The 24,618-nt window shown below is 39.2% G+C and overlaps 1 protein-coding gene across 1 annotated transcript in view; it reads left to right on the plus strand.

Moving 5' to 3' along the window:
• The window catches only part of atrnl1b (attractin-like 1b), a 1,024,737-nt gene that overhangs the window by 131,389 nt on the left and 868,730 nt on the right, over positions 1-24,618 (plus strand). The window contains exons 3-5 of the mRNA XM_059947922.1: positions 754-867; positions 6,551-6,679; positions 15,479-15,684. Coding sequence (XP_059803905.1) covers positions 754-867; positions 6,551-6,679; positions 15,479-15,684 — 449 coding nt within the window. The remainder of the gene's footprint in view (positions 1-753; positions 868-6,550; positions 6,680-15,478; positions 15,685-24,618) is intronic.

Raw genomic sequence — 24,618 nt, forward strand, 5'->3', positions numbered from 1 at the left:
AGTGCTGAAGCACTGCAATAATTCAACTAAGCTAAAAATGGTTTGCTAAAGATTTTCATTTGTAGCCAGTGTCTGAACCTTCTCACTTGTTTCCAACAATAATCAGTTAGCATCTAATTGTTAGAATCTAATTGCCCTGATAATGTTTCCCCATGACTGCAATGTCCTGGTGAAACCCTTCACCATGCTCGTCACTGAATGCGCCAAGATTTGCAGGGCAGAAGTCTAAATGGAAATGGAGAAAATGAACCTTTAGTGACTTGTCTCACTTCATGGTTTTGTATGCTTGAAGCTTGTTGGCAACCAGCTGCACATGGTTTGGTGGCCTGTGGTTGCCAAGAAATTTTTCATCAACATCCTTGAATGCCTTCCATGTGATTTTCTGTGCTCCCCCGGGAAGTTCTTCGAATTGCCTGTCATTGAAGACCTGTTTGATTTGTGGACCAACTAAAATACCTTTCTTAATCTTGGCATCAGTTACTTTGACTTGAATTATGAATTGAAACAACAAATATAAATGATTTAAAAAATGCTGTGTGATAGGGAATTTTCATGATCAGCAGTGCAAATTTCAGAAGATACACCAAAAGTATTCAGGAAGCAAAATCTTTGTTGTGCAGTGAAATATGGATGAAATAGAGTTATTATTTGTATTATTTTAAATGTTTTGTATCAGTTAAAATGTTTTATTACAGTCATTTATGTCGGAAGACTTTGAAACTGGCTTTAATAGAAGATTTTCTTCTTTTGCAGTCCAAATGCAGTGTTAAGGTTAAGATTTAACCACTTTGCCACAGAATGCAGCTGGGACCATATGTATGTATACGATGGCGATTCAATATATGCACCTTTGATAGCTGTATTCAGGTATGCTTGATGATTTTGTGACTTCAAACTTTCTCTGTAATCTTCAAACTTACTGCTGTAACTTGTGTCTCAATGTTGGTAGGTTGAATGAGGTCTTAGATAATTTTTAATAGATAATTTTGCAATGCAAATATTTGAAGAATTAATTCTGTTGGTTTATGTCTAACACAGAGTCTTTGCATTTAGAATTAACTCTTGTTTCAACTTTGTAGACTTGAGTATTTAATTTAAACAGGATTTCCAAGCAATTTTGCATCGTGAAGTGCTGCAGGTGTCCTCTTTGGGGTGAAGTGTTAAATGTATGTCCCACTCCTTTTGGGTAAAGTTTAAACAAAATCCACTAATACTTGTACAGGACCAAGGGATTTGCTCTTACAAAGAGTAAATTCTGAAACAAACTAAATAAGTCATCTTGTCTTTTAGCCTTATATTTGATAGGTTTTTAATGTTTTTGTTTCATACCACATGTTTTTAAAAAAATTCCTGGGAGGGGGAAACAATGAACATTTCACTCTGCCCTTATGGACTTCCTGTTTTCAAAGCTAGCTAACAACATTTAAACTAGGTTTAAACTAGAGTTGCAAAGGGAGGGGAACCAGAGTGTCAGAATAGTTAGTGGAGAGGTTGTGGAGGCAGAGGTTGGTAAGTTAGGAATCGAAAAGTTGAGTATGGTGCGAGAAAATCGGAAAGGGTACATACAGGACTGAAGGTGTTATATTTGAATGCGTGCAGTGTATGAACAAGGTAGATAGACTTGCAGCACAGTTGCAGATGGGCAGGTATGTTGTAGCTGAATCATGGCTGTAAGGTTATAGCTAGGAGCTTACTGTCCAAGAATACACATTGTATCGAAAGGATATGCAGGAGGAAGAGAGGATGGTGTTGCTCTGTTGGTAAGAATTAAATCAAATAATTAGAAAGAGCTGGCATAGGGTTGAAACATGTTGAGTCATTATGATTAGAGCAATGAACTGCAAGGATAAAAAGACCCTGATAAGAGTAGTATACAGAGCCCCAAACAGTAGTAAGGATGTTGCATACAAATTACAATGGGAGACAGAAAATCCATGCCAAAAAGGCAATATTACAATAGTTACGTGGGACTTCAATATGCAGGTAGATTGGGAAAATTGGTTAGTGCTGGATTACAGGAGGGGGGATTTCTAAAGTGCTTATGAGATGGCTTTTCAGAGCAGCTTGTGCTTGACCCTACTAGAGGATCAGCTATTCTGGGCCAGATGTTGGGCAATGAACAAGAATTGATTAGAGAGCTTAAGATAAAAGAACCCTGAGGGGAAAGTAATTGTCATATGACCGAATTCTCCCTGAAATTTGAGAAGGAGAAAATGAAGTCAGATATATCGGTGTTACAGTGGAGTAAAGGGAATTACAGAGGCATGAGAGAGGAGTTGGCCAGAATTGATTGATAATGAACACTGGCAGGGATGACGGTAGAGCAGCAATGGCTGGAAATTCTGGAACCAATCCAGAAGACACAGGATATATACATTCCAAAGAGGAAGAAGTATTCTAAAGGGAAGATGACACAACCATGGCTAATTAGAGAAGTCAAGCCACCATAAAAGCCAAAGGGAGGGCATATAATACAGCAAACATTAGTGGGAAGCTAAGAGAATAGGGAAGCTTTCAAATACCAACAGAAGGCAACTAAAAAGTCATTAAGGTAAAGATGGAATATGAAAGTAAACTAGCCAATAATATTAAAGAGGATACCAAAAGTTTCTTCAGATAGATAAAATGTAAAAAAGAGGGGAGAGAGGATATTAGACCACTGGAAGACTGAGGGAGAACAAAATAGCAGATGAACTGAGTAACTATTTTGTATCAGTCTTCGTTGTGGAAATTGCATTATGAAAGTTCAGAGGGCATGAAGTGTGAGAAGTTACTATAACTAGAGAGATGGTTCATGGGGAAACTGAAAGATCTGAAGGTAGATAAGTTACCTGGACCAGATGGTGTACACCCCAGAGTTCTGAAAGAGCTGGTGAAGACATTGTGGAGGCATTAGTAATGAACTTTCAAGAATCACTAAATTCTGGAATGGGTGTGGAAGACTGGAAATTGCAAATGTGACTCTACTTCAAGAAGGGAGAGAAGCAGAAGAAATGAAACTATAGGTCAGTTAGTCTGACCTCAGTGGTTGGAAGATGTTGGAGTTAATTATTAGGATAAGGTCTTAGGGTACTTGGAGGAACACGATAAAATAGGCTGTAGTCAACATAATGTCCTCAGGGGAAAATTTTGCTGGACAAATCTGACGGAATTCTTTGAAGAAGTTACAAGCAGGATAGACAAAGGAGAATGGGTTGATGTTGTGCACTTGGATTTTCAGAAACCCTTTGACAAGATGTCTTACATGAGGCTGCTTAACAAGCTACGAGCCCATGGTATTACAGGAAAGATTCTAGCATGGATAAAGCAGTGGCTGATTGGCAGGAGGCAAAGAGTGGGAATAAAGGAAGCCTTTTCTGGTTGGCTGCTGGTGAATAGTGGTGTTCCACGGGGGTGTGTGTTGGGATCAATTATTTTTATGTTGTATGTCAATGATTTGGATGATGGATTTGATTAGGAGAATGGACAAAGAAGTGGCAGATGGAATACTGTGTTAGGAAGTGTATGGTCATGCACTTTGGTAGAAGAAGTGAAAGGACAGATTATTTTCTAAATGCAGTGAAAATACAAAAAAATCAGATGCAAAGGGATTTGAGAATCCTTGTGCAGGATTCTGTGCTGAGGAAGGCAAATGTTTTGTTAACATTCATTTCAAGAGGACCAGAATATAAAAGCAAGGATGTAATGTTGAAACTTTACAAAGCAATGGTGAGGCCTCACTTGGAGTATTGTGCCCCTTGTTGTGCAGTTTTGGACCCCTTATCTTAGAAAGGGTGTGCTCAAACTGGAGAGGGTGCAAAGGAGCTTCACAGAAATGATTCCAGAATTGAATGCAATATGAAGGGGCTTTGATGGCTCTGGGTCTGTATTCATTGGAATTCGGAAGAAAGGGGTGATGTCATTGAAACCTATCGAGTGGCGAAAGGCCTTAATGGAGTGAATGTGGAGAGGATGTTTCCTATGGTGGGAGGGTCTAGGACCAAGGGACACAGCCTTGGAATAGAGGGGCATCCTTTATAGATCTCAGGTGATGAGGAGTTTCTTTAGCAGAGGGTGGTGAATCTGTGGAATTTTTTGCCACAGACAACTGCAGAGGCCAAGTCTTTATGCATGTTTAAGGCAGAGGTTGATAGATTCTTGAATGGTCAGGGCATGGAGGGATACGAGGAGAAGGCAGGAGATAGGGGCTGTGAAGAAAATTGGATCAGTCATGATGAAATGGCAGCAGACTCAATGGGCCAAATGGCCTAATTCTACTCCTATGTTATGGTCTTAAAACATTTTAATTCTACATTGTTCTGAGGATTGCATAATTAATGTGATTTGTTGGCACTAATTAGTTGACTTAGTGGCAGGTGCAAGAAATTGATGTTCAAAGTGTGGAGAGCAGTGCCATCTAGTGCTGAGTAAGAAATGCTGTTGAATGTTGAATCACAAAACTGTTACTGTTACTTTGTCATTTTGAGTTTAGTTTGTTTATTTTTACTCAATTTTTGTTCTGCTTGCTTCTCCCTAATGTGAAGTGCTTTGTTGTTTTGTTTTTAAATATAAAATTACATTTTACATTTCCTTTGGTTCCAAACTAACTGTTCTTTTCATCATTCTTCTGGCTGTGTTGATACTGATGTTGAATTGACAGGAGTTGCCAGAATCTCTTTTTCCCAGCTCCTCTTTCTAAGAGCTGTGGCGTGTAACTCTGGTTATGCTAAAGGGGCGTTTGAACTGATGGGTATGAACAAAGTTTGTCAATAAATGAAATTCAGCAGCTTGAATAAGTGACTAGGAATATGATTTCTCAAATTATCCTGGGCTGCCTTTTATGATTGGAAGCATCTGAAGGAGTTAAGAGATGTATACAGGTAGTATATGTCGCAGTTGTGTTTTGCAGATTTTGTTTGCTTTTATCAAAATTAAATATGAATTGAGATAAGGGAAGTATTAATTTGGTGTAATGCCTGTGAAACAGTGATGGTAATACCATTGTTCTTTCTCACAATACTAATTATGGTCAAAAATTAATATTTGTTGATTATGAACACAAGAGGTTTGGCAGATGCTGGAAATCCAGAGCGACACACACAGAATGCTGGTGGAACTCAGCAGTCAGGCAGCATCTATGGAAAGGAATAAGCAGTCGACATTTTGGGCTAAGACCTTTCATCTAGGACCAAAACATTAACCATTTATTCATTTACGTAGATGCTGCTTGACTTGCTGAGTTCCTCTAACATCTTGTGTGTGTTGTGTGTGCTGCTCAAGACTTCCAGCAACTGCAAAATCTCTTGTGTTTATGATTTGTCAATTGTAGCGTCATAAATTGTTAATAAGAGTGTTTCCATTAACAAGCTGGTTGATAACCAGGCCCAGATAAATTTAAGGTAATTTACAAAGAGGGGAGATGGGAATTTCTTTAGTGCAGCATACTGTTGTTCCGAATACACCACATAAAAGGGGAGTGAAAATTGATTTTATCTCAACTTTCACGAGGAAGTAGGGGATATATTTAAAATAGAATAATTTACAAGGTTGTGATAGAAGAGTGTAGCTCTTTGAAAGTCGTGTTTTAGGTCTGCAGAGTTGAAATTCTCTTGTTGCAACATTAATGAAATATGCACTATTTATAGAAGTGTATTTGGTGCCATGTGGTTTTAGGTAGCTGCTCAGTTTCCATCTGGCCCTAGTACATGATTAATTTAATTTTAAAGGAAGATCAGAGATCAGAATGTTGGATTGGCATGGCTTCTAATGGCCTGCTGAAGTTTGTTGCCAGCAGTCCAGGGGGAGAATTAGTTATAAAGGAAATATTGGCAAGTACGTGTTTCTAATTTAAGCATATGGGCAGCATTGTTTCTTGGCAGTATATTTCATGTTTTGTGAATTATTGAAATTCTTAAATTAGTTGAAATAACCCAAATTAGGTTGCCATGAAGATGTAATGAAGGATGAAGGATTACAGAGAAAATTTGCAAGGATGTTACCAGGGCCTGAGTTATAAGGAAAGATTGAATAGGTTTGGAATTTATTTCTTAGGACATAGAAGATTGAAGGGAGATTTGACAGAGGATACAAAATTATGATGGATATAGATAGGGTAAAGCTTTTTCCACTGAGGTTGGTTGGGACTACAACTAGAGGTCATGGTTTAATGGTGAAATATGAAAGGTTTAAGAGGAACATGAGGGAAACATTTTCAATCAGAGGGTCATGAGGTGTGGAATGAGCTACCAGCACAAGTGGTGCATATGAGCTCAATTTCAACATTTAAGAGAAATTTGGACAGGTACATGGATGGTAGTGGTATGGAGGGCTATGGTTGTGTGCAGGTCGATGACAGTAGGCAGTTTAAATGGTTTGACACAGACTGGATGGGTCAAAGAGCTTGTTGCTGTGCTGTACTTCTCTATGACTCTATATTGCCACTAATCTCGAGCAAAGCAATTTTCCAGCATCATGCCTTATAATACTGCAGTGCATGATATTTTTCTGATGAATATATTTATATTAAGATGCTATTATCTCATGCTGACATTAATGCTTGTGTTCTCCACAGTGGCCTAATAGTTCCAGAGTTGCGTGGAAATGAGACTGTACCTGAAGTAGTTACCACATCAGGCTATGCATTACTGCACTTTTTTAGTGATGCTGCTTATAATTTAACTGGATTCAATATTTTTTATTCGTAAGTACAATTAATGTTCAGCATTTATATTTGAGCATATAGAGAAAATGGGGAATGTTTTTGTTTTCATATTTTGTCTTCAGATTGAGTAAATGTTGATCCAAAGTTTTAGTTGTAGCCTGAGTATTATGCTACTGGTTGAAGAGTGAGAATTAATGCATGTAACTTCAACCAGCATATTGTAAATAAAATATCTGCTTGGCCTTTTTGTTGATGTGTAGAATTAAATAATTAAAATAGAATTATGGCTTGGGACTACGTCTTAAATGTTAATTCATGTTGTTTGTTAGATCTGAGCTTTTTCTGTTTGCCTCACCTGTGTCAATGTGTGTTCCTCTGTCAAGAGCAAGTTCAAGAATTTCATCCTTGAACTCCTTACCTGTCAGTACTTTCCTCCTTTTTTAAAATGCTCATTGACACCCATACCTTTTATCTCAGTATTATAGATTCAGTGCCAAATTCTGTTTTAACCTGCCTTGGACAAAATTTTGTAAAGTTATTGAGTATACATATTTTAAAGTTTGAAGTTTGAAGTAAATTTTATTATGAAAGTGCATATATGTCACCATCTGCAACCCTGAGATTTCTTTTGGGCATATTTAACAAATCTATCGAATAGTAACTATAATAGGATCATTGAAAGATTGCAAGATTGTACAACTGGGGCGTTCAACTAGAGTGCAAAAGGCAACAAACTGTGCAAATGCAGATACAAATAAATAGCAATATATAACGTGAACATTCGATGAAGAGTCCTTGAAAGTGAGTTTATTTGTTGTGGAAACATTTTAATGATGGGGCAAGGAAAGTTGAGTGAAGTTATCCCCTTTTGATCAAGAGCTTGATAGTTGGGGTGTAGTAACAGTTACTACACAGTTAGAACAGTTAGAACCTAGTGGTCCTGAAGCTCTTGTACCTGTACCTGATGGCAGCAGTGAGAAAAGAACATGAACTGTGATCTTGGGATCCCTGATGATGGATGCTACTTTCCTATGACAGCATTCATGTAGATGTAGTAAGTGGTTGGGAGGGCTTGATTTGTGATGGACTGGGCCATATGTTCTACTTATTGTTGTAGTTACTGTTCAGGGCATTGGGGTTTCCATACCAGACTGTGATGCAGGCAGTCAGTATACTCTCCACTGCACACCAATGGAAGTTTGTTGAAGTTTTCAATATTATGCCTTATCTCTGCAAGCTCCTAAGGAAGTAGAGGCGCTGCTGTGCTTTCTTTGGAGTTGCACTTATGCTGGGCCCAGGACAGATCCTTGAAATAGTAACAGCTAGGAATTTAAAGTTGCTAACTCTCTCCACCTCCGATCCTTCCAATGAGGACTGGCTCATGGACCTCTGGTTTCCCTCTCCTGAAGTCTACAATCAGTTCCTTGGTCTTACTGACAGTGAGTAATAGGTTGTTTTATGACACCACTCAGTCAGATTTTCAGTCTCCCTCCAATATGCTGATTCATCACCACCTTTGATTTGGCCCAAGAGAGTGGTGCAAACAGCAAACTTGAATATGGCATTGGAGCTGTGCTTAGCCACACATTCACAAGTGTAAAGCAAACAGAGCGGGGGATTAGCACACAGCCTTGTGATGGACAAAGGCAAAGTAATAGAACTTTCTTTGATTAAGGTAATATAATACAAAGAAAACTCAGTACTAAAAAAGTCTTTTTTCCTAAGATTTTGGAGAGGGATCGAACAGTACAGAAATTTGCTCCACGGCCCAACTCATCCATGCAAACCAGAGTGCCTACTGAATTAGTCCCCATTTGCCTGCGTTTAGCTCGTATCCTTCTATACTTTTTCTTTCCCAAATGTTTTTTTTATAATGCTGTACTTGTTACTTGCCTTTACCACTTCCTTTGCAGCTTGTTCCACATTCCACCACCATATGTGTGGGAAAACTTGCCTCTTGGGTCCCTTTTCAAATATAAAATATAAAGATGAATGGTGGTATTATTTTCAAACATCCTGATGTTCTGAATCCTAGAGTTTTGAGGAAATGGTTATACAGAAAGGGAACTATTTGGGGTCAAATGAGAGCAGTTCCATAACGTAGTTAAAGTCTTTGTTGTTAAATATCAGCAAAATTAAATGCTGCCTTAAAAAAGACAGATGATACAGGCAAATCACATTTCATATTAAACAATATCCTTGTCATGCTGGAATGTGTAATTCCGAATTAGAATCAGGTTTATTATCACTGGCGCATGACCTGAAATTTGTTGTTATGTGGCAGCAGTACATTGCAACACATAATAAAAACTGTAAATTACAGTAAGAAATGTATATATTAAAAAGTTAAATAAGTAGTGTAAAAAGAGAAGAAAGAAGTAGTGAGGTAGTGTTCATGGGTTTAATGTCCATTCAGAATTATAATGACAGAGGGGAAGATGTTGTTCCTGAGTCATTGAGCTTGTGTCTTCAGGCTTCTGTAAATCCTCCATGATGGTAGTAATGAGAAGAGAGCATGTCCTTATTGATGGATGCTTCTGTTTTGAGACATTGCTCCTTGAAAACGACTTGGATGCTGGGGAAGCTACTGTCCCTGACAGAGCTGACTGAGTTCCCAACTTCCTTCAGCTTATTTCGAACCTGTGCAGTGTTTCGAAACCCCCCACCCCCACCCCATACCAGATGGTGATGCATCCAGTTATAATGCTCTCCACGGTACATCTGTAAAAATTTACAAGTGTCATTTTGACATACCATATCTCCTCAAACTTCTCATGAAAAGTAGTTGCTGTTGTGCCTTCTTTGTAACTGCATCGACATGTTGGGCCCAGGATAGATCCTCAGAGATGTTGACACCCAGGGACTTGAAATTGTTCACTCCTTTCACTTATGATCCCTTGATGAGGACTGGTACGTGTTCCTTCAACTTACTCTTTTTTTTAATGGAGAATTTTATTGCAAAGAAGTCAACTTTAAAGCAAAGACCTAATTTGACATGGATAAATGTAATATTTATGGGAGGCAGTTGCTCAGTTCAGTTAAGGGACAGTTGCTGATTAAAATATTGAGACCTGCTGTTTTCAAACTGTTGCGAAAGTTGGAATGTGCATTTGCATGAGAAATCCTCTTAAATTCAATGGCCTTCCATGCCAGTAATGGAAGTTAGTTTCCCCTGCTGATGAGCTTGGCAGAAAGTCCCATAACCACAATACATTTGTTGATAATGTCTCTTTATTAAATTTGACTCATCTTTGGACAGATTGAAAATGGTCTAATGCTTATTCAATTTTAGAAGTTTTATTTGGTATGAATCAGAATGTTATGGACTTGATTTCATTCCAGAAGTCACCACAAAATGTACTTTTCGCTTTAGTACAGTAGTGGGTTAATGACAGCTGCAGATTATCTTGTCGTTAATACTTTGTTTCACGATTAGTTTATCAGGCTGTGGGTTGAAGTTCTAATCTAACCGCTTCTGCACAATATCTAGCCAACCCTTCAAACGTACCATTGAATGTATTCTTTATTTCTTGATTAAAGATGTCATTTTTCAGAGGACCATTTTGATGATAATTGTTGGTTGGGGCTAAAAATTCACTTTTCCTTAGTTTGGTTTTTTTTTAAAGCCAATTTTAGGAGAGATAGTGGACCTAATTTTAATGTTTCATCTGAAAAATGGCATCCTTAATAGATATTTTATTGTACATTATAACTTCATCCAACAATCTCGTAACCTGGGTCAGAGTACAAACAGCTAGGTGACGGTGTTTGACTATTAAAAGATCGCCACTTCCACAAACTACGCAGTTCATTGCACATTTTGAAATAACAACACCATGGGGCACCCGGGCAACTTTTACTCTGAAATTGAAATATTACTATTGCTCAAATTGCTTTCATGAATTACAGAATCTCAGATTCAGTAAGATGCCACAATATTTATTTTTATTAAAATATAATGGAGAAAAGTTCCAGGGTTTAGTGAAAGCAAAAATGTTGCCCTTAAAGTAAACTTTATCTTAGAACTTGGTATAATTCCCAATGAAATATTTTCTGTTGATAGTTGCACGCAATCATCTTTGGAGAGGAGAATATTTTTTATGCAACATTGTCTTAAACCAGCTATGCACGTAACAGGTTGGAAGCTATTTCTTTCTGCTGCAGCCTTCTCAAGGCTATTTTGGATTGAAACATTGACAATATGTCTATGGATGCAAGGGCAGTGAAACTCGGAATTTCTGAAAAGATGGAATTGTTTCACTGTTGGCATCTGTGAATAAAAACTTTTTTCTCAAGAATCTTGTAATTTGAGAAGCGCAGAATGAACTGTTCACAACCTTGGTTTCTCATGTGCAGCCCTTTCTCCTTTCGCTTCTTAATATAAAATGATTTACTTAATTACTCGCTGAAGCCTATCATGTCTACTGAGGCAAACAGTAATGCTAGAAAGTTTGCGAACCCTTTAGTATTTTCTCTATTTCTTCATAAATATGACTTAAAATGTGAGCCAATCTTCACAAGTCCTAAAACTAGATAAAAAGAACCTAATTAAATAACACAAAAACCATACTTGTTCATTTATTTATTTATTGAGAAAAGTGATCTAGTACTACATGTATTTGTCAGAAAATGACCCGAAACACACCAGTCAATCTTGTAAAGAATGGTTAAAGCAGAAGAAATTTTACATTTTAGAATGGTCGAGTCGAAGTCCTGACCTTAATCCAATAGAAATGTCATGGAAGGACCAAATGCAAGGAGTTCATGCAAGGAAGCCTACCAGAGTTGAAGCAGTTTTTAAGGAGGAATGACCTATAATTCCTCCAAGTCGATGTGCAGAGCTGATCAACGGTGACTGGAAATGTTTGGTTGAAGTAATTGCTGTGCAGGGGGCGGGGGGGGGGAGGGTCACACCATTTACTGAAAGCAAAGGTTCACATATTTTTTCCAATGAATGCATGTAATGTTGGATCATTTTTCTCAATAAATAAATGAAAAAGCATAATGTTTTCGTGTTTATTATTTAATTGGATTCTCTTTATTTAGTTTTAGGACTTACGTGAATATCCGACCACATTTTAGGTCATATTTATGCAGAATTAGAGAAAATCCTACAGGGTTCACAACCTTTCTGGCTGCACTGTAGGCTGTCGACAGAAGCTTGCTGGAGTCCTGTGACCTGGGCCAGTCTTCAAGTTGTTCACTGGGATAAGATCTTTGGAGCTTCTGTTGGCATTTCTTAAGTGTTGGGTTTTTAACAGAATAGGGTTGCCAGCCTCATGCCCTTTTGCAGCTGGGTTTGGGACTGTCCATGACAGTTATGATACCACTCTTTATTATTGAAGGGGACTATTTGTTAATATAGTTCCTGCAATGATACTATCATCCGTTTTTTGGGTTTGTCCTGGATTTTCATTGTTGTTAATGACATTGAATGTTCTACTCGTGTATGCAATATTCTTGTAAATACCAGCCATTATCATCATTATGTGCTGTGTCGTATGACATTGACGATCTTGGTTTAGCAAAAACTATTAATTTATTATCTAGTTTTCCTGAAACTATAACAAAATGTCCATTAGTATCAGACACTACTTTATGTTGGACAAAGGATAGTGTATTATCTATAAAAATCAAAAGTCCTCTAGATTTGGCCTGAAAAGACGAATGAAAACAAAGTCCGTTCCAATGGCTGAAAAAACATAGATTATCACATTTGCAAAGTTTTTGTACAGAAGTGGTTTACCCTTGCCTCCTTCTGGGCAGTGTCTTTACAAGGTGGGTGACCCCAGCCGTTATCAATCCTCTTCAGAGATTGTCTACCCTGGCATCAATGGTTGAATAACTAGGCCTTGTGATATGCGCCAATTGGTCATACGTCCATCCACCATCTGCTCCCATGGCTTCATGTGACCCTGAATGGGGTGGGGGGGGGGGTAAGCAGGTGCTAGACCTTTCCCATTGGTGACCTGCAGGCTAGCAGAGGGATAGAATGTCAAACACCTCCTTTGGTAGAGATGTATCTCCACCGCGCCTCCCTAAATACAGGTATTTCTATATAAAAACACATAATCTGTGACTTTGACATGTGATTGTGGAAATGCTGAAGATGTGATGACAAGTCATCTATCTTGTAGCAGAGACTATGATGAAAAATAATACTTGTTAGAATTTATAATATTTCAATTAGGAATCTGCTCAAGATCCTGTAAATAGGTTAAACATAGTTAAGGGTGTGTGAGCCATTTGTTTGTATGGGGGCTTTATAGATCCAAGGAAGAAAGATGGGAATAAGATCTATTTATTAGCAGGAATCATTGAAGAAGAAGTTAGATGTTTGTGGTACTAGAAGGATCAAGGTGTATAGAGAGAAAGCTGGAACAGGGTATTGAATTTGGATGATAGACATTTTCAGAGTAAGCATGAAGAATTGAATGGGTTACTTTGGCTCCTGATTTCCTCTATTTCAATAGTTGTCGAGATTTTAAGTAGTCTTAAATTTTAAATTGTTTTTAATTTTGTGTTCTTTTGAATTCTGAATGTCTGGAACACTGATCCATCTAAGCTTCCTGGATTCACGGCTGCACAGTATTTGAAGTGTTCCCACACTCATAGCCTTTGTCGTTGTGCAACTGGAATGAAGACAGGCAACAAAAAGATTACAAAATGTGACAGATTTTCTTTGTTGTACTGTATTTCATTATACCCTTCAATTAATAAATCCACACACATCCGTACCCTCCCTGACCAGTATACGGTCCCGAGGATTGAAGATGCACTGGGCTGTCTGAGTGGTGCAAAGTGGTTCAGTGTGCTGGGGGTGGGGGTGGGGTATTACTAGATCCCCATGAGGGAGGCTGACAAAGAGAAGATGGCACTTGTATGTCCCCTGGGATTTTTCTAGTTTGAAAGGATGCCACAGGGCATATCGTGAGCCACTGCAATTTCCCAGCGGGTCATGGAGAAGACAGTGGGGGTATGAACTTGCTTGAGGTATTGGTTTATCTGGATGACTTCATAATGTATGGATCCACCTTGGAAGAACATGAAGTGAGGCTACTGAAGGTGTTGGGCTGCCTGTAAGCTGAAGGGTTAAAACTTGTCCAGGGATCGTTTTAACCCTTCAGCTTTCAGGCCCCCCCATGCACAAGCAGCAGCAAGGTAATGATCCCCCCACCCCGACCAGTGAAACACTCAAGCCTGCAGCAAAGCATCAATAAAGACACAGACTTGCAGTACCCCAAAAAATATTCGTTTACCCGGTAATTCAACATACCACAGGCTCTCTCTCTCTCTCTCTCTCTCTCTCTCCCCCTAATAAGGAAAAAAGAAGTGTTCCTGTCTCACAGCGAGAGGGAAGACATAACAAACAATTCGCTGATTTATGATATTAAAGGTCTTTTGCATTGCTTTTTCTGAGCTCTGCACCTAGACAGTCGGCACCAAAAAGATGTAGTTCTCTGGACACACAACCCCCAGCAGCTAGCCCGCTGCTCCTGATGTTCCATGTTCTCTCGTGATGCTTCAGTCAGGGGCACCAACCTAGAATCAGCATGTCCGCAGAGCCAAGTGTTACCTGTCCCATGAGTTTCTCATGAGCATGATGTAATTATCTTGTGAAGGGGTGATGTAATTGTTTTCTGATAGTGGGGTGATGTAATGTCATGTGATGGAATGTTTCTGCTGGTATAAAAGGGAGACCATAATTTATTGCGTAGTTGTTTTGTTGGGAGTCACATTTGGTAGTTACGTAATTGTAGACGGAGGGAGAGAGAGAGCGAAGAGATACCAGCTTCGTGTGAACCCAAAGAATTGGGTAGGAATTAACGACGTTCTGTGTGTATCGAAGTGATTGACGTGAAGTGTGGCACAGACTTTTGGTTGACCCCTGCAAGGTCTCAGGTGTGTGTTGACCACCTCCAGTGAAAAGTCAGTTACTTTGAGAAATCTTATTCTTTGAGATCTTTGGAAAAGGCAGTTATCGGTTGGGATCTGTGTTTTTTCTTCAAGGCTTGGCTCATCGCTGGTTCGGGAAGTCTCTCAGTTGTTTCATAAATCACTTGGACTTTTTAAATTACCACTTTAAGACTGTGCTTAAATAAGCTCTGTTAAGAATTTTCTCTAAGTTCGACTGTTTGATAGCTATAGATGCCTAACACAGTTAACTTTTGTTTAAGTTAATCATTTGTTTACTTTTCAATGTTTTTGAGTAGAAGTTAATAAACGTTCAATGTATATGTATAAAAACCAACTCAATTTCATAACTATTGCTGCTGGTGTGTAACACAAGGAAACCCGGAACCCTGAAGGCACTGTTGTCTTCCGGGCCGTGTCCTTGGAATACCAAAAGGCGGCGGTCATGAGGCTCTGAGAGCAGGACCCTTTCCCGCAAAGAACCAATGTCAGAATGTAACTCCAGGTCAGGGTCTTTAAAAGAACCCCCTGCACCCTGAATAGGGAAAAAAAGAGATATCGAAGATAGAAATAGAGCTGTTTCCAAAGATGCAAGCAAAGAGTCTCCATTTAGCGCTATCTTGACTTCATTGTTTAGACATACTAGCTGCAAGGTTTCAGGATGAATCTTCTGAGGTCTGTGATCCCTTGAGGCTTGCACTGAATTATGAGAGAATTCTTGAAAGCAGAAGGCCAGCATGGTTGGTTCTCTATTCCCAAACCATTCCATTTGGGAAGCAAGGGCAGATAGTGCAATCTGATCCAAAAGATCTTTGCAGTGCTTCTCACAAGTGCCATGATACTACAATGAGTGATGATAGTGGTTTGTATTTTGTTATACTGTTGTATTTTTAGATTTTTAAAAATGTTTTATTCTTTTTAAAGGATTAATTCCTGCCCAAACAATTGCTCAGGCCATGGTAAATGTGTTACTGGAAGTACTATTGGTCGGGTGTTTTGTGACTGTGATAAATATTGGAAGGGGGAAGCCTGTGACATTCCATATTGCAAGGACAACTGTGGGAGCCCAGATCATGGATACTGTGACTTAACTGGAGAAAAACTCTGTGTTTGTAATGATAGCTGGCAAGGTAAGTTATTTGATTTTATAGCAATATTAATATAAAATGTGTGATCATGGAAACAGTTTGTTCTAAATGAGAGCACCTTTAATCTTTAAAGTTTATTACAACTCTTCCAATTGCTTTATTGATAAATTGTTTGTTATAGTCTCATACTGAGTTACAGCAAAAAGAAACTTTGTTTTGCATGCCATCCATACAGAGAATTTCAAAACATAGATAGTACAAAGGGAAAGGCAATAACAGAATGCAGAATATAGTGTTTCATGTAAAGCAATTGCAGTGCAGGAAAGGAAATAAGATGCAGTGACATGACAGGGTAGAAAACAGTTCAACTTTATCACACAAGAAGTCCATTCAAGATTCTTATACCAGTGGTATAGAAGTTGTCCTTGAGCCGGATGGTTGTGTTTTGTACTTCATGCCCAATGGAAGGGGGGTGGGTGGGGAAGAAGAGAGAACGACCATGGTGTGAGGAGTCTTTGGTTATGTTCACTCCTTTTCCAATGATGAGATTTGCCATTAATTCTAAATTTATCCTTAAAACTTGTAAGTGCCCTTATTAAATTAAATTAAATTAAATTAAACTATCACACGACATGCTTTATTATGGTTAACCATCATGAAACCAATGTAATCAATTTAGTGCACTGTGATGAGCAGATATTTGTTTGCTGTAATCTAACATCCAATAACTATTTTGAATGGAGTGGTCTAGAACAGGGGTGGGCAAACTTTTTGACTTGTGGGCCACAAAGGGTTCTAAAATTTGACAGGGGGGCCGGACCAGGAGCAGATGGACGGAGTGTTTTGGTAATACACCTCATAAGAGAAAATAAAATATCATAGGATATGTAGAAAACATGTGCTTTAATTTCAATTGAAAATGAACAACTGCATTACAACAAAATATCTGTCTTTGAAGTCCCATGGTATTTAGCTATTTAATGAAATGACTTTTAAAGCACTGAAAATTAAATGAATAAAATACAGCTTTTTTTAATAGTAACAGTTATTATTTTAAAGCACTGAAAATTCTGTTATCCTTCAAGATATTATCATCATCACTCTCCTCCTGACTGTCTTTATTTCAAAAACGGTCTACTTGTCCTGCTCCTTCTTATTCAATTGTCCCTTGTGCCAAAACTCAACAACGACCAGCACAAGGACAGAACAGTGACAGCGCGCCAGTATGCGGAGCGCGTTATTTGATTTGGAGCGCATTTTGTATTTTGAGAATGTACATGCACCTGCGCACTACTCATGTCCATCACTTTTTAGCCAGCGCATCAAAGTCTGGATTTAGTTTTGTTGTGGCGATTCTCAGGATGGATCTGAGGTGTTGGTCAGTTAACTTGGATCGGTGGCTGGCTTTGTTGATGTTCATGACGCTGAACGCCTGTTCACACAAATAGGTCGAGCCGAACAAAGAGTAAAGTGCAAATGTGGAGTAATACGCTGCACCTCAACAAAGGTCAATGTATATAGAGTGCGTCATCTATTGGGAAAACGCCAGAATTGTGGGGAAAAAACGTTAACAAGGTTTATTAATATAATTTCATCAAGTTCTGCGGGCCGGATTAAAAAGCTTAACAGGCCGCATATGGCCCCCGGGCCGTAGTTTGCCCATGCCTGGTCTAGAACATAACAGCATCACATTTGTGACATTACAACAAATGCTTGAGGATTAGAGCCATGCTGAGGAGATGCAGCTGGGGCAAATTTTTTGAAGGTCCCTGTAGTAGTGACAGAAACTCTGAACACAAATTTTAAAAAGTACTATAAAAAGTGCTCACAGATGTTGTAACGTACAAGGCTGGATCCCAGGAATAGATAATAGTACGTGGCCACGTCACGGTTCTTTACCTATTGTGGAACAGTTGGCCAGTTGGTGACCTTGTCTGATCTCCTTTTAAAAGATGTCTGTAGCTTCTCAGCTGCACCATGTTCCCCCCATTTTTCTTTTATCTTCCTATTTATTCTGTTTTCTTGTAATTTATTATATTTCTTTAACCTGATTCGATTACCAAGTCATTAATCTATTTATCCAGTTTCTTGCTGTTTCTGCAGTTGGAGATAGGCAGCTGGTCTAGTTGATCAAGAAGACTCCCAATGTTTTACTACAAATTGTCCCATTCCTCTAAGTTCTACAGTAGCTTAATGATTAGTGTGATGCTAATACAGCTCGGGGTATCAGTCTGGAGTGGAATTCCATTGTCATCTGTAAGGATGACGTCCTTCCCATAGAATATGTGTGTTTTCTCCAGCTGTCCGGTTTCATCCAACAGTTCAAATATATACTGGTTGGTATGTTAATTGGTCATTGTAAATAGTCCTATGATTAGGCTAGGGTGAAATTGAGGATTGTCAGTGGTTGTTGGAATAGATGAAATCCTGTCTATTTGACAAATATGAAGTATACATTGTCCATATCAATTGAACATAAAAATTATTGCCATGGTAGGATAGTGGTTAGTGCGACGCTGTTACAGTCAGAATTCAAAGTTCAATTTTGACATAATCTGTAAGGAGTCTGTACGTCCTCCCGGTAGAATGTATGGGCTTTCTCCCGGTGCTCTAGTTCCTTCTGACAGTCCAAAGATGTAGGTTAATTAGTCATTGTAAATTGGGTTGGGGTTAAAAGCTAGGGTTGTTGGATGGTGTGGTTCAAAGGGCTGGAAAGGCCTGTTCTGCCTTTTTTTAAAAAATTAAGTGCAATCGTGAACAATAGCCAGATCAGAAATGCTGATCAAGTCAACTAGATTCCCAAAGAGAACTCTGACAGGCCAATCAGATGGTTCACTGTTGCTCAGTGATAGAACACAAAGAAATCATATGTACAATTAACAAACATTAAAAAATAGTCAAAATACTGGAATCAGGATGATCGTGATGAAGTCTGCTGGAGAGAGACATTTATACACATGCTGTCCTCCATGATTCAGAGAGATTGAAGGATAAGGCAGCAGGGTGACGAAACGTGGCAGGAGCACTTGGAACCAAAAACTAATCCCTACCGGGAGAAAACAGCCCCTGTTCTTCCGCACTGTTCTCCAGCAATTTAAGGACTAAATCCAGTCAGAACATAGCTCATAAATGCTCTTGAAAGTCAGGTATTAACCCAATCTACCAACAACTAAGTATTGCCATCCTGGTCCCCTTCTTGATAGCTTATGAAGAAGCATGTGACTTCCCTCCCAGAGAGGATAGGTATTTGTGCACTCGACTCTTGAAGGCTTGGACCCCATCGCCGTAGACGTTTCCAACCACAGCATCTGGAAGGCTGTTCCAAATTCAGATAGCACAGTGAAGGAAACTTCTATCCAGTGTGTAGGTTTTGGCATTAGGCATAGAAGCAGCATGTGCAGGTGTAGATAATACGCTGTATCTCTAAATAATTAAAAATAAAATACTAGTAGATATAGCTCAAAAACTGGTTCCCTTTTGATCCCTTTCTGACTCAACAGGTGAACCTCATGCTAGGAAATATAATTTTTATGTGATTAATTTTTATTTGCTTAGTTATATTTTCTCTTTGCTGCAGGAGTGGGAGGACAATGTTCTATATTGTCTCTTCCTGTTTGGTAATGAGGATTTCATTATTTTTGTATTCTAAAGGGTAAATGCACCATCGTGTGGTCATTGGCATCTATAACAGAATGTGTCTTACATAAATTGTCTATCAGCTTCCTTAAGTTATTATTAATGTTCTATTGGACCAATTGACATATATTACGTGTGCTTTGTCAAAATACCCATCTTAACATTTTCAATAAAACCATTATTTGATTGTTCCGTATTTGACATTGAGAGAGATTTTGTTTTTACTAAGTTGATAAAGGCAGAATATGGAGTGGAGACTGTCTTGGTGATTACTGGCCTTAGGAATTTTTTTTAAAAGAAGTGAAACAGATAATTTGAAAGCAAAAGGTTTGTTGATGAAAGCACGTAAGGTTGGGCAGCATCTGTGAATTAAGTTAATGTTTCAGGTCAATGCTTGTTAGAACTGAAAAAAGTTTATAAGATCAGTTTATAAGAAAAGGTCAGGGAGAGTAAAAGTGTTCATTTGTGGGGAAATTGAGAAGCGGTTGAATAGTGCAAGTGATAGTGACCTGAAACATAATGGTTAGGGCCAGTGAATAGCAAAAGGTATCTGGTTGAAGAGTAACAAATATGATACTCCCAGGAAAAACTGAATGTTGGAAATGAGAAATACCAGGAAGGAAGGACTGATTATCTAAAATTTGTCATTTAATTTGGAAGGCTCAACATTCCTAATTGGATGATCTGCTGTTTCTTGAGCATGCTTTAAATTTCATTTGAATAGTATATGAGGCCAAAGTTGGTGGTGGAAGAAGAACTGAGGTGACTTAATCACCAATGTACACTGAATGGAGATGATCTGCAAAATTGTTATCCAATCTGCATTTCCCTTATCCATTTCTAAGAAGACCACGTCATGAGCATTGAATGGAGTCCACTCATTTGAAACAAGTACAAATAAATTATTGCTCCACATCATGTTGTGGGAAAGGTGGAGTTCAAAGCACAATTCGAGAGGGTGTTGGTGAAGCTGGAAGACTGAGCCATGATGCCATGGAGGAAGTGATTTCTTCATTGTGGTAAAGAGTTAAATGATGTACTTGATGCAAAAGTTGGAAGTGCTGTTGGCCGAATGGTTGTGGAGGGAACAGGGAATATGAAAAGGAACACTTTGAAGGAACCTAGGTGGGAGGAAATCTAATTTAAAAAGCATATTGGAGTTTCTTGGTTTGTTGTGGGTAGCAATCGCTATTGTAACACCTGCAGGAGGGAATGAAAGAGAAAATACAAAATTAGATCAAGATCGAGCAGGTGGTTGTTTATCTCTCTTTTGTCATCATCAGCACAGACTTTTTTTTGCAAGCATGTAAAGAAATTGTATGCACTTTATGTTGAGACAGATAAATCTGAGTGTTCACGCCTCTTTGCCTGCTCATAGCCTCTTGCTCATTTAGGCAACAGACACAAAATGATCAAGGAACTCAGCAGGTCAGGTGGACCTATGGAAAAAAGCACAGTCGACGTTTTGGGCCAAAACCCTTTGGTAACACTGGAGAAAAAAAAAGCTGAGAAGTAGATATGAAAAAAGTGATGATGTTGCCTGGCCTGCTGAACTCAGAAAATGCCTGGACATTTTTTGCTCCAAATACTAATCTTGATTAGTTTGAAATTCTTGACTTTTTTCCTATATATTTAGTTTAGATCCTTTCAAGTCTGTATGTTATTAGCAGTATCAGTTTTGTTTATCCAGTCCCATGTCTCTGTCCATGAACTTGCAGTAATTTAGACTTATGAAACCTCTTCATCATCTGATTCATTGTACATCGAAATATCCAGACTGTTTTCTGAAGACTTAACCAGTATGTGATGCTAATAATAATTATGAAATTAGCTAAACTTGAAATCTAATAATTGTGAATACTTGACATACAGGGGCATGCAAAAGTTTGGGCACCCCTGGTCAAAATTTCTGTAACTGTGAATAGCTAAGTGAGTAAAAGATGACCTGATTTCCAAAAGGCATAAAGTTAAAGATGACACATTTCTTTAATATTTTAAGCAAGATTACTTTTTTATTTCCATCTTTTACAGTTTCAAATTAACAAAAAAGGAAAAGGGCCCTAAGCAAAAGTTTGGGCACCCTGCATGGTCAGTACTTAGTAACTCCCCCTTTGGCAAGTATCACAGCTTATAAATGCTTTCTGTAGCCAGCTAAGAGTCTTTCAATTCTTGTTTGGGGGATTTTCACCCATTCTTCCTTGCAAAAGGCTTCTAGTTCTGTGAGATTCTTGGGCTGTCTTGCATGCATTGCTCTCTTGAGGTCTATCCACAGGTTTTCAATGATGTTTAGGTCGGAGGACTGTGAGGGCCAGGGCAGAACCTTCAGCTTGCGCCTCTTGAGATGGTCCATTGTGGATTTTGTGGTGTGTTTAGGATCATTATTCTGCTGTAGAAGCCATCCTCTTTTCATCTTCAGCTTTTTTTTTTACAGACAGTGTGATGTTTGCTTCCAGAATTTGCTGGTATTTAATTGAATTCCTTCTTCCCTTTACTATTGACATGTTCCCAGTGCCTTCTTATAGCCTTCTCCTGCTTTGTGGGCATCATTTATTTTAATTTTCAGAGTGCTAGGCAGCTGTTTAGAGGAGCCCATGACTGCTGATTGTTGGGACAAGGTTTGATGAGTCAGGGTATTTATAAAGCTTTGAAATTTGCATCACCTCGCCTTTCCTAATGATGACTGTGAACAAGCCATAGCCCTAACAAGCTAATTAAGGTCTGAGACCTTGGTAAAAGTTACCTGAGAGCTCAAGTCTCTCGGGGTGTCCAAACTTTTGCATGCTGCTGCTTTCCTTTTTTTCCCCACTCTAAACTTGTACAAAAAAAATAATACATTAATCTTGCTTAAAATGTTGAAAAGAATGTTTCATCTTTAACTTTATGACTTTTGGAGATCAGTTCATCTTCCACTCACTTAACTATTCACAGTAACAGAAATTTTGACCAGGGGTGCCCAAACTTTTGCATGCCACTGTCATATATCATTGTTATCTGCCTGAACTATTTCAGCAGTTTTGCTTTTTTTCCCTCTCCACTGATGTCTTCAGACATATCTGTCCCTTTAAGTGTGGAGCAGACAATATTTGCTACAGTTGGTGGAAACCATTTTCACTGTTTGCCTTTATCTATCAGAGAGGCTTCTGTTGGTCAGGGTCAATCAGGGATGGTGTGTTCTAGCTGCTATGTGATATGCAAGGCTAGCAGTACAATATGGAGAGCAAGCTGTTGCCCATGTAACAGGTCTCCCTCATCTGATGAACCCAAAGGAACAGCAGCGACCGATACAGTTTGACACCAGCGCTATCGCAGGAATTACCAGTCAGAGATGAACTCAACATAGGACTGCCTTAGGGGCTTCAGCTCCGGATTTCAGGGTTTATCTCTCAGGGTTTCCTTAGAAGCATTTCCCATGGGTGGGTATAGTCGCAAGGCAATGGAGGTTTGAGATCAGAGTTTTCCTTCTCTTGGATGAGCTGCCAACCACGGCTGAGAGCTCCATTTGCCTTAGTGTTTGGTCTGGGAGAGTGAAGAGGTAATTGATCAGAGTTATAGGAAAGTAGTCGCCCAGAAGTTGCAGGGTGTGAGTAGCTGGGTGACTGTAGGAGAAATGGAAATGTGAATAGGCAGGTAGCATAGAGCACCCCTGTGACTATTCCCCTCAATAATAAATATACCAATTTGGATACTGTTGTGGGGGATGACCTCCCAGGGGAATGACACAGGGACCAGATTACTGGCACTGAGCATAGGTCCATGGTGCAGAAGGAAAAGAGGGGAGTGATAGTGATAGGGGACTCAATCGTCTGGGGAACAGACAGGAGACTCTGTGTATGTGAACGGGACACCCGAATGATACGTTGCTTCCCTGGTGCCACGATCAGAGACGTCTCGGATCGTGTCCACAATATTTTGGAGAGGAAGAGAAAGCAGCCAGATGTCTTGGTACATATTAGTATCACTGACATGGGAAGGAAGAGCAAAGAGGTCCTGAAAAGAGAATTTAGAAAGCTAGATAGAAAGTGGAGAAGCAAGACCTGTCGGGTAGTAATTACTGGATTGCTGCCTCTGCCATGTACAAGTCAGGTAGAAACAGGATGATTTGTCAGATTAATGTGTGGCTGAGAAGCTGGTGCAGGGGGCAGGGCTTCAGGTTCTTGCATCATTGGGATCTCTTCTGGGGGAGGTATGACCTGTTCAAACGTGATGGGTTGCACTTGAACCCGAGGGGCACCAAAATTTTCGTGGGCAGGTTTGTTAGAGCTGTTGGAGAAGGTTTAAACTAATTTGGCAGTGGGGTAGGAAACAGAGTAAAGGAACTCAGGACAGGATGGGTGGTAAAAAAGCAAAGATAGTATGCAGTCAGACTGTCAGGAAGGGTAGGCAGATGATAGGACATTATTGCAGCCAGCAGGGTGAGTATCTGTGTATTAAGGATGTAGAATCAAAAAGGGTAGCAAATACAGTACTCAAAGTGTTATATCTCAATGCACCGAGTATAAGAAATAAGGTGGATAATCTTGTTGCACTATTACAGATTGTCAGGTGTGATGCTGTGGTCATCAATGAATCATGGCTGAAGGATGGTTGTATTTGGAAGCTAAATGTCCAAGACTACACGTTGTATCGCAGGGATAGTAAGATAGACAGAGAGGGTGGTGTGGCCCTGCTGGTAAAGAGTGGCATCAAATCAGTGGAAGTCTATGACAGAGGATTTGAAGATGTTGAATTATTGTAGGTGAGTTCAGAAACTGCAAGGGTAAAAAACCCTGATGATAGTTATCTGCAGGCCTCCCAACAGTAACTGGGATGTGGACCATACATTACAACAGAAAATAGAAAAGGTGTGTCAAAAGGGCAATGTTATGATAGCCATGGGAGATTTCAACATGCAGGTCAATCTGGAAAATCAGGTTGGAAATGGATCTCAAGAGAGTCAGTTTGTTGAATGCCTATGACATGGCTTTTTAGAGCAGCTTGCCATTGAGCCTACTAGGGGATCAGCTATACTGGATTGAGTGTTATTTAATGATGATTAGGGAGCTTAAGGTAAAAAAAAACTCTTTGGAGGCAGTGATCACAATATGATTGAGTTCAACTTGAAATTTGATAGGGAGAAAGTAAAGTCTGACGTAGCAGTATTTCAGTGGAGTAAAAGAGATTACAGAGGTATGAGAGAGGAGTTGGCTAAAATAAATTGGAAGGAGATGCTTGCAGGGATGACAGCAGAGCAGAAGTGGTGTGAGTTACTGAGAAAAATGAGGAAGGTGCAGGATAGATGCAATCCAAAAATGAAGAAATACTCAAATGGCAGAATAGTACAACCATGGCTGACAAGGGAAG

This window comes from Hypanus sabinus, chromosome 22 (assembly GCF_030144855.1).
Source record: "Hypanus sabinus isolate sHypSab1 chromosome 22, sHypSab1.hap1, whole genome shotgun sequence".
In the NCBI taxonomy this organism is placed as follows: domain Eukaryota; kingdom Metazoa; phylum Chordata; class Chondrichthyes; order Myliobatiformes; family Dasyatidae; genus Hypanus; species Hypanus sabinus.